General features: G+C 39.3%; 1 protein-coding gene across 1 annotated transcript in view; it reads right to left on the bottom strand.

The window, feature by feature from the left end:
• Positions 1 to 11267, bottom strand: part of LOC108795995 (contactin-associated protein-like 4) — a 282214-nt gene that overhangs the window by 53669 nt on the left and 217278 nt on the right. Inside the window, exon 17 of the mRNA XM_018567358.1 lies at positions 9077 to 9274. Within this exon, the coding sequence (XP_018422860.1) occupies positions 9077 to 9274 (198 nt within the window). The remainder of the gene's footprint in view (positions 1 to 9076; positions 9275 to 11267) is intronic.

Here is an 11267-nt window from a genome sequence, read left to right as displayed (position 1 = left end):
GAATGCATTGCTAGATTCCTATTGGCTATTTCAATTTGCAATAGCCAATAGCAAACTAGCATTGCGCCCGCCCTCTGCTGCAGTTCTCCATCAGGTCCCCACTACTGATTGACAGCAGCAGAGGTCGGGTACAATAGCTAGTTTGCTATTGACTATTGCAAATTGAAATAGCCAATAGAAATCTAGCAATGCATTCGTATGGCCAAAATGTATTTATTTTTCTATTCTGACACGGCTCCATGTCAGAATAAAAAAAAAAGAAAAAGCAGTGTTTCTCTCCTTGACGGCGGGGACCGGGAGACTCCCAGAGCGCCTGGGAGAGTTTTTTTATTTTGCGGCAGCAGAACCGCCGGACAATAGAAAACTGTTGGGTGGAGCTAGCTTCCCATTTGCTCAAGTTGACTTTTCTCCCCCTGCTGAAACAAATTTCCTCAGACTTACACAATTGGGATCACCCCACATTCTCATGGCTTGGTAGGTTAGCCATCATAAAAATGAATATCCTCCCTTGAATCCTCTATTTTTTGCAAACTCTACCAAATAAATTACCCCTATAATTTCTGAAAAAAATCCAGAGAGCCCTCTCTAACTTAATTTGGCTTGGCACTAAACCTTGCTTGAAATATGCTTTATTGATTGTGCTTAAACTACAAGGAGGTCTAGGACTCCCCGATATCCGCCTCTACAACGCGGCTTGCCTTCTGGCTCACCTACTCAATTGGTTCGGCAGCCAATCCCACAAAAATTAGATCTCTCTGGAAGAATCCCTCATTGACCATCGTGTAACTTGCCTCCTTCGGACTTCCAACAAAATCCTTCCTAAGCTTAAAAGTCTTTCTTCTCTTAAACAGCATTAAGTGAATTTCATAAATGCTCTAAAACTAACACTCTTACTTCACCTACTTGCCCTCTTACTCCTATTTGAGATAATAATGACTTTCCACAAAATATTTCTCCCTTATTCCTATATAATTGCCGTTCCTCTCCTCCTCCTGTGGTGAGAGACTTTCTCTCTCTTGGATTGGTCATCTCCAAATCTAAACTCACATTCCTTGGCTCCATTGCTTGGTGTTCCTACCTCCAAATTAGATGTTATATCTCCTCTCACCCTCATGAGGATTCTTTTTCTCGCCCTCTTTCTCCCTTTCAATCTCTTTTCAGTGGCATCTCTCCCACCTCCCATCTGACATCCACTTGCTATTCTCTTCTTATTGACACTCTAACAAAATCGGTCTCCCCTTCCTCTCATATTAAGAGTTTGTGGGAAATTGACCTACAATGTTCCTTTAAAGATATCGAATGGGAAAGGATTTGCCTTCACATAGGGTGCTCTATTAGTGCCAAAACATGAGTATCATCTTACAAATTATTCTCTAGAATAGTGGTTCTCAACATGTGTAACCTCAGTACCCACATTTGCCCTTGGTCATTATATTGCGACCTAAGTCGCACTGCAATGAAACATGGGCATCTTCCGGTGTGGGCGTACGAACTGTGGGTTGGGAGGTGCGTTTGGAGTACCATTAAAATGAATGGCAATGCCACATAGCTCCCACACCAGAATGCACGGTGTGGGAGGTATGGCTGGCAGGGGAGCCTCTCATCTAGAAAGTAGAAGGCATGTGGCAACCCACTTTTGGGTAACGACCCGCCAGTTGAGAACCAAGGTTGTAGTTGGTACCTCATTCCTGACAAACATAGAATTTCCATGACTCTCCCGATCTTTGCTGGTGCTGTAGATCCGCATCTGGTTCCATCTTTGCCCCCTTGATTATCCCTTTCTGGTTTCAGATACATCACTGGATCTCAAAACTTTCTCCCTTCAGGCACGCTCCTACTTATTGCACAACACCAAAGACTCTCTTTCTTCCTATACAAATTCTTTACATCGCATCGGAAATTGAGTTTACCTCCTACCATTATTGAATGGAAAAACAAAGTTAATGTGATTATGAAGATGGAAGAGGCCAGAACTATATATATAGTTCTATATATAGTTATATGGGTTGGACTTTGGTTGGCCTTGATGGACGTATGTCTATATTCAACCCCAAATACTATGTAACTATTGCTTCCGATAAAATTGACAGATTCAACCAAATATGGTCCTCCTGGGTCCTTAATATTAATCACATCTCCTGAACTTATTATAATTTCCTGAATTCTTCCATGTAATGTTGAATCCCGTTCACTTCCACCATTCTTCTTGGATCCATCTCTTTTCCACCCATATAACCCACCTCCTCCCTCCTCCCTTCCTTCCCCTTTTTTCCAATATGACTTTTTTCATATGACCCCTAACACGGTTTCATTTTTTTCCTGTTCTTACTACTGTAATGTCAAATTGATGTTATCTCACTGTATATCTATACTCTTCTATATCTATACTTATATTGTTATAAACAGATATATAAAAAAAAAAACATTCTCAAACAATAGTGATGTACTGTTATGATCCTCAAAGCTGCAAGGGATAAATTCACTCATCCCCAGTTATAAATAAAAATGAAAAAAAAAGCAATGACAATTCAGATTAAAAAGAGAAAACTAATAACCATGTTTATTTATTGATCACCACAACAGACTGAAGACAAAAGCTTTCAAAACAATTAAAATTTCTTCATCAGACATGAAGAAATCTAATGTGTTTTGAAAGCTTGCAATTTTATTTATTTATTTATTGTGTTAGCCAAGAACTGGAATGACTTTAAACCTAAACTTTCTGCTTTCTTATTGATGTATAAAACATTAAAAGCACAAACACTGCTGAAGTAAGTGTCCCTCAATTTCTTCCCCAGAGACAATGTTGGAACCAACTTACAGGGACACAACAGCAATAAAAGCACTTTTAGCATTGCTGGATTAGCTACAAAAATACACCCGTGAATTGCTTCCACCGTGGCCTCCTGACGTAACCTCTCCCCCTTAAATCATAAACAATTGCAACAAGTGGAAAACAGGGGTTTGAAGAGAGGCATACATTCACTGCATGGATGCATTGGTATAAAAAAAGTATAAAGTTTATTGTACACTGATTAAATAGTATAAAATCACATATATAACATTTGAATTAGGCAATAGCTACATTCTTATTTCCAGGAGCATTAATGCCATAAAACATATTACTGCCCCATGATTCCAGTGACAATCATTTGGTACTACATCTATGTACGAAAGTAGATAATTCTATCCAGTCCCAATGCGTTTCGCATATTGCTTCCTCAGGGGATCATAGATTAATCTAGCAATGAAAATTGTACATGAAATTAGTTTTGGGCAGTACAGCATGACTGTAAAGAACTTCTATACGATATGAGTAAAACATTGGCAGTCACACCAACAGAAAAGAGACCCCACCACCATTAAGCATCCAAAACTTACCACCCCAGTGTGGTAACTGAAAGGGGAAATGTTCCTAGACTGAGTGGGGACGGAGATAAACGTCCACTGACCCAATCACTCAATTCTTAGTTGCATCCGGGACCCTGGGACCATAAGTAGAGGAGCAGAATGTCCAAGACCAGATATGGGAGAGGCCCACCTATATTCTGTCAGAACTACGTGGATAGTATGCTTGAATAACTTAATTGCCAGTATCCAAAGTTGTTCGTGTTCCAAACTGTTCGGTGAACACAGGTTCACACACACAATAGGTTGGACTTGATGGACTTGTGTCTTTATTCAACCTCAAATACTATGTAACTATGTAACTAATATATCTGAAAGAATCGAGAATAAAATAGTGCATCCTATAGAATCCATGTTCAAATTATTTTTATGTTCAAATTATTTTTATAGAGATTGATATTCCTTGTGACTTGATATTTTAAACTTTCTGTTTGTGGCAAATAAGGACCCCTCCATTTGTCTAGTAGTGTATAAGTAAGACTATAATATACTGTAAATCAATGTGAATCACATATTGGATGAAAGTCAGTGATATATATATACTCCCCAACCATTCAATAACATAGTGAGTATACTAAGTGAAACCCTCACCTTTGGCTCGTGTGCATTGTTGCATGACCATTGTGTACCCTCCCTGTCATCCCCCCACTACACACAAAACACTGCCCCCAAAATCTAATTCTCAATTCCGTCATTAGTCTATCAAAGCACATACATCCACCCGCCCTCTTTGTGTTTTGTGTGTAGTGGGGGGATGACAGGGAGGGTACACAATGGTCATGCAACAATGCACACAAGACTTTTCTTAAGATAAGAAGTGGAAGACTAAGCATGCTCTTCCCTTGTGACTTCTTTGACGTTTGAATCTAAGAATTCTACAAAGACGAACCACAGCAAACCACATGTATTCTAGGCATTTCTTCCATCTGACCAACACTTTAGCCAAGAATCCAGTGCATGGGTACTGACATAAGGCTCAATCTAGAAATTTGGATGAGAGAATCTGCCAAGTCAAAGGGAACAGCTCCATCTAAGTTAGGATAAATTTGGGGTCCCTAGCCATAGTCTTGGTCCAGACCAATAAGGTCTAAAAAAAACTACCACGGAGGCATCAACGGACTGCATAGCAGGGCCACCGAAAGCAAATTAGGCAATAAAGAGTGCTTCTAACCTCTTGTCCATGTGGGTAAACTCACACTTCGGTGCCCCAGAATTAACCCTATAGGGGACTGAAGCTATGAAGTGGATTACCTGAGGGGCTTTAGGTATTTACCAGGATGTGCAGTGGTCAGCTTGCAGTTTGATCTTTGCCCTCTGAATGGGGGGTTTCCATTAGGACCCTGGCCGTGGACCTGTAAAGCACCCTGCACAAATTGCACAGGGAGGGCTCTGAATGGAGGGTCCAATGTGAAGTATACTACAGGCCAGCTCTGCATCTTTCTTTTGGCAAGATCCAAGTACAGTCCACCAAGGCTCTGGCAAGGATTAAATAAATGGATAACTGTTGGAGGAGCTACAGTGGCTTAAAGCAGAATTACGGAAACTTGCTTGAAGAATCTTGAAGTAAACAAAATATTTAAAACTAGTGAAAAATAGAGTACTTCCCTCAGAGCTGAGAGAAGACTTCCATCATCTAAGGACATTAGGAAAAATCTGAGGCAGGCAGGAAGTGGGATGGGTTATGCAGGGCTGTCCTGCAGCTTTGATTCATTTTCCAGTGTTCATGATTAATTTGCCAGTGTCCAATCACCTGAAGGTAGCTGCATAACCTGGTGGCCTAAGAATTAACTCCCTGAGTCCTGTGATGAATGAATAAATAAAATTTAGACAATAAAGTGTACCTATAAGTAGAAAGAATTATGGCTGCTAAACCAATAGGGAGTGTCAGGAGCAATAGGAGAGTAGGTTAGAGGGTCATGGCTTGCATAAAAGCTGAACTCCGAGCACAAAAAAAAGTTAATTTAAATATACTCCTCAACAACCTCAAAGGATATAAATCAACAAAATGCCTTTACATCCCCAGTTATAACGTTGTAAAAAATATTGGACATCATCACTGTGCTGTTTATAGCCTGTGCAGAGAGCAAAGATGTGGGAGAGACTCAATAGGTCCACAGACTACAGGCTGCCTGCAGAAAACTACAGGAAAGGCTGGATACAAGACCAGTCATTCTGCACAAGAGCAGTAGTGCCTGGTCTTTATTACAGGAAACTCCTGTATAGAGGTAACATTTCACACTGGATTACTTCACAGAGCTGGAAGAAATTACACCAAGATTCAGGTAAGAATACATGTGCCTCTTGAATTTAGACAGCATTACCATCAGCTTTAATTATTACATTATTACGTTATGTAACTTGGATCTTAGTTTAAGTACATATGGTAGTCTTGTAACCAGTATATTCTACCGTAGCATTGACTGTTCTCTTTGTTTTAATAGTCATTTTAGCTGCCATGTAAACTGCTTCTTCCACTAGTTAAATTGATTGTGGGTTTTGTGTATTACATTAAAAGTCTCAAGAGAGTTCATTAAAATTAATGTTTCTATAATTGCATTAATTCATAGACCATTTGTACTGTAATATATTATTTACCATTTGAAATGACCATTATCGAATTGCATGTGGTGCTCAACCTCACGTGCTTAAACGGCTATTATCATTTTGAAATTAGTTCTCATTAGATATATTACCCTATTCCTTTACTACAGGGGAAGCAGAGACATAATAAATATTAACTTTCATGGTCTAATTAAGTATGGTGTTCTTAGTCCATCTATGAAAGACCATTTCCTCCTTTGATATTTAAAAAACCTCTATATTATTTTTATCAGGATTATAAAATAGCAAATGTTGTAAAAATATAGTTATTATTATTATTATTATTATTATTATTTTTTGTGATACTATAAATTATACAGGATCATATACAGTATATGACCACAGGAATCTAATGTTTTCATGCAGCAGTTTTGCTATGCAGATGGATATAAGTTACTCTACCTAGTAAAGTATATCAGCAAAGTGATAAGCAATAACTTGTAGCACTTCATCACATATTACAGGATCATTTCAACCATTACTGCAGTCATAAGTAAACTCATACAATATTGCATAATGTCCAGTTTGAACTACTCTTTGTTTTAACGCCCAACTCAATTTATGCTTTTACATGTCCCCCTGGAGGTTTAAAGTACCTCTTCTTTGTCAGAACATGTCCTTTCTCTTCTAGATTGAATGATCTCTAACATCACTCCACCCCAAAGACTGAGGAAAAACAGTGAGTGTTGCCCTGCACTTGCAGTATATTGAGGCAGAGAGTGGTGATGATGTCTTAGGGGGTGATTTACTAACCTAAACACACGCACGCACTAGGTGCGTGTGATTTTTACACAGCAAAACGTATTTATCAACCAAAAAGTCTCTAAAAGCATATTTCCACTAATGCCATATATGGAAAAATCATGCACATGATGCATATATAATGCTGCTTCACAGTTTAGACAAAAATGGTTAGCTCATGCATTTACATTCCTGCATTCATCAACGCAAGCAACACAACATAGAGCTAATTTACACAACATCAACCTGCAATTCATGCTTGGCTTTGCACAGCACACCTGCTGGGTGTGTACACACTACAAAGGTGTTTAGATTCCACCCATAGATCATGCTGGGAGGGAACACACTACAGAGGTGTATACATGTTCGTGGTGTGTTTATAAGGTTAGTAAATCAACCCCTTAATATCAGCACTGCTCTCTGCATTATCCAGGACCACACACATACTGGAGAAGACTGGAGGGGACCTTATGTTTAGTGTGACCAAGCTGGAGACATCAGAAAAAGCAAAACAACCCATAAATATGCTGCTGTTAGGGACCTGGGGGTCCTCTGGAGGGTAGGAGAGGCATGGAACCCAGAGCTGGGCTTTGAATATAAAATCTAGAAGTCTCTAAATTACATTTAAGAGCTCTAGCACATTTAGCTCCTATCTGCGACACCAATTATTGTCAGCTTTAGTACATTGATGTTGAACTAAGAGCATTCAGTGTTCAGTTGTTTGCACAAACCTAAGCGTACAAAAAATCCTTGTGCCGCAGTCAGGTTATTGTAGGCCAACACCTGATGTGAGTGGATCATTAGGTGTTCTGCCAAATAATGCATCTAAAAACAGAACACAGTCTCAGGTGGCTTATTTGCTGCAATAGTTTGTGTATCACCAGTTGTTTCATATTAGTCAAACCAAGCTAACCAACAATATATAGATGTCCTGTTAAGTAAGCTTCAAGATGTTTCAATTGCAAAATCAGTATGAATGAAATATAAACATAAAACAAGAAACTAGGCAATTTCTATAATTAAACTAAGACAGCTGTAATTAAACAAATGAAGCAGCTACCGGTACCTGTAGTATAAAAGGGAGAGACTAATTTGGCAATGACCATGAAGTGCCTTGGGAACTACCTCATTTTGTGTGTCCTAGGTGGATTAATGCTACATGTTTGACACATAATAATAAAGCATATAATACTGACAACTGCATTTTAGTACAAACAAATACCCTGCATATATTTGTCCAACAGTATGTGCAGTCTCTTAAAGTGAATCCATAGTGTAGACAATGAAGAAATCATTCTTACTTTTTACATTCATGCTGCCATTGCTAAACAATCAGTAGTAGAACTCAGAGTGAAGTTGGCAGCTCATGACACTCCTCTCTGGCTGAAAACTGCAGATATCTTTTTTAAATCGTGATGCATTCAGTGGGATTGATTTAAAGAAGTATCGGCTGGTTATTTCGAAAAATATATTCTTACTTTGAAAGGTGAATGCTAGTAAATAAAGCGCAGCTGTGCTCACTTTTAAAAACTCTAACACAAATAAAGGAAAATTCAAAACAGATTTTTTTTTGCAGCACATGATTGGTTGATTGCAATATACACAGATTTGCCTTTTTTACTAAGATCAGTGAACATTTTCTTCACTAATGAACAGCCTATTACTCACACAATTCAACAAGTAATTTCATTGCACCAAGCTACTACCAACTGCCCATCCCGTATATGTTTAACTCCATCATCTGTATTTTACATATCTTCATACCTGAAAGGTATCTAGAACTCATCGTGCATAAGACTGAGATGGTTATCTTTCTTGCTTGACCTTTCTTCCTTCTTCACCTTAGACTTGTCTCTAAGCATAAATGGCATATTAATTTTAATTATCTTACGTGTATGACTTGACTCTCAACATACCATCTTCTGTCACTTTAATGTCCCCAAAATATGCCCCCTTCCTGAATCACCAAAGCCCTTGTCCATGAATTCCATGATCTCTAACCTTGCCTCTTGCTAAATATGCCATCTGACATTCCACTAACTCACACCTGAAGCCAAAGACCTCTCAAAGGTCTCATAGCAAAGACCCATGCAAGGAAAGTAAATGCTAAAGCAGTAACTTTTCAAAGTCATTAACCTTAACATGGACTGTTGGAAGATCAGTACCTGGTGCTTTGTGGCAAAGAACACTGAGAAATAGTTATAAAATCTGTTTTAAAAAATCACTGCAAAGTTGACTTAAATAGGGTTGAAACTATATGTGTTCAACCACATTTTTAGCTATATCTAAAACTATAGAAAGTGATATAAACAACACTCTAAGTTACCTTGCTTTTGTTGAATGCGGGACTTTTTACAATGGTAGATAATTTCCTGTATGCAATGTTCAGAATTGTTAATTGTAGCCTGGAGCTGCTCCATGTCAGCAGAGTATTTGAAATTCATTGTGTGGGGGAACTCTCGATTAGAACTCTTTACCTTATGCAGCTCTGTATTGTTGTGATGTAAAATACTTATTGCCGAATCTAGTTAGAGTAAAAGAACAAAATATACATTTTAATAAAATGTTTGATCAAAGGTTTAAATTAGGGATGTCCCGATACCGATGCTAGTACTGGTATCGGGGCCGATACAGGGCATTTTCAGGAGTACTTGTACTCCTGAAAATGCCCCGATGCATAGATCAGATACCGGCCCTTTAAATTTTTTTTAACTAGCTTCGGCCATTGACCCCCATAGCCCCTCCCCCGGAATACCTCTCCACCAAACGCAGGCTCCCTCTATGCTCTGACCTCTCCGGACGGAAGTGTGACAGCATTGCGGGCGGTAAGTGTTCTGTGTGGACAGTCTCTTCTCCCTGCTGGTGCTGGCTGCAGCAGTGTGTTCCTTTCACAGACCGCTGTAGCCAGCACGAGAGGGGAGAAGAGACTCCAGCTGTGGAATCCCCCGCTGCCCCCCTCGCCCCTGTACCTTAGCTGCTGCTGCTCCGTGTCCCCTCTTTTTCAACTTGATGAAGCTGTTTGCTTTTGTTGATATATCACAAAGTGTCAGATGTCCGTACTCCTTATGTGTAATGCATTCACCCGATGTACACAGCAGTTTTCACTCTCAATGAAAGAAGAGAATTTCCGTTCAGTGTGCTCACGGGGGAGGAGAGGAGAGAAGCTGTAAATCTTGCCTTCACACAGAACGGACCTTCTCTTCTTTCATTGAGAGGGAAAACTTCTGTGTACGTCTGGTGAGGGCATTATTAAACACATAAGAAGCATGGACAGCTGACACTGAGACGTATCACCAAAAGCAAACTGTTTCATCAAGTGGAAAAGGAATGGACACTTGCAACAATAGCCAGCCTGCTACTGGATATTTTAAATTGCAATAGCCAATAGCAGGCTTGCTATTGTACCCGTCCATTGCCTGCTGTCAATCAGGAGAGAGGACCTGATTGAGAACTTTGTCTTCAGTTCCCTCCTTTGCTGATTGACAGCAGGCAGTGGGCGGGTACAATAGCCAGCCTGCTATTGCAATTTAAAATATCCAATAGCAGGCTGGCTATTGCTCCCAGCCACTGCCTGCTGTATTTACATTCAGTGAATCCAGTGAAGTAGAAAGGTGACACTAGAGGTCTAAAAGACCCCTAATGTCACCTTAAAGAGAACCTGTCACCTCCAATGCACGCAGCACTGGTGAGAAACTGCCCTAAAATCATTAGTCTGTATTGTTTTAGAAAAAATGCCACATGTCCCTTTAAGAAAAAGTATCGGTAATTGGTATCGGCAAGTACATGAGGGACAGTACTTGTACTTGGTCTTGAAAAAGTGGTATCGGGACATCCCTAGTTTAAATGTTTCTAATATTTAAACAAAAAAATACACTTTCAAAAATGTTTGGCTTTTAAATGTATATCCGTCATAACATTCCTAGGTCAGTGTAAATACTACATTGCTTACATTCTGCTTGCCTACAGTCCATCCTGTGACCTGTATGATTTAGTGGTGTTGATTTACTAAAGTCAAATAGGTTGCAAATAGGCTGTTCACTCTCCAAGGGAATTTTTACTTTGCAAGGAAATTTTCCCATTGCTTAGTGAATGCGGTGACAATTCACTCCAAAGACTACCCAATCCTGTGCAAGGGGGAAAAAAACTATTTTTGCTTGCACATAATTAGATGATGGAAGTCAACAGACATTCACCTCATTCACTAAGCTAAGGGGAAATTCCCTTGCAAAGTGAACAGACTATTTGCCTTTAGTAAATCAAGCCCTATGTCTTTAGTGACAAAAGTTGTAAAGGATTGTTTCTTAGTTGTAATGCCCTCATGTAACCACTGGAAATCATAAACTGCAACATGCATGCAGCTCTTGCAAATGTTTAGCTATACCTTGTCCGTTTTACCATTTCAAATGGTTCTAAAGAGTAGTATGCATAACCATGGATCACATAGCCTCTTTGAGAGTGCAAACTAGCACAGGAAAACCCTCAATATTCATATGTATATAACTGCATATATATATATA

The sequence above is a fragment of the Nanorana parkeri genome, unplaced genomic scaffold (assembly GCF_000935625.1).
Source record: "Nanorana parkeri isolate BGI_ZX_2015 unplaced genomic scaffold, ASM93562v1 scaffold1036, whole genome shotgun sequence".
Classification (NCBI taxonomy): domain Eukaryota; kingdom Metazoa; phylum Chordata; class Amphibia; order Anura; family Dicroglossidae; genus Nanorana; species Nanorana parkeri.
Note: the sequence above shows the minus strand (reverse complement) of the source record. Positions and strands in the feature narration are given on the sequence as shown.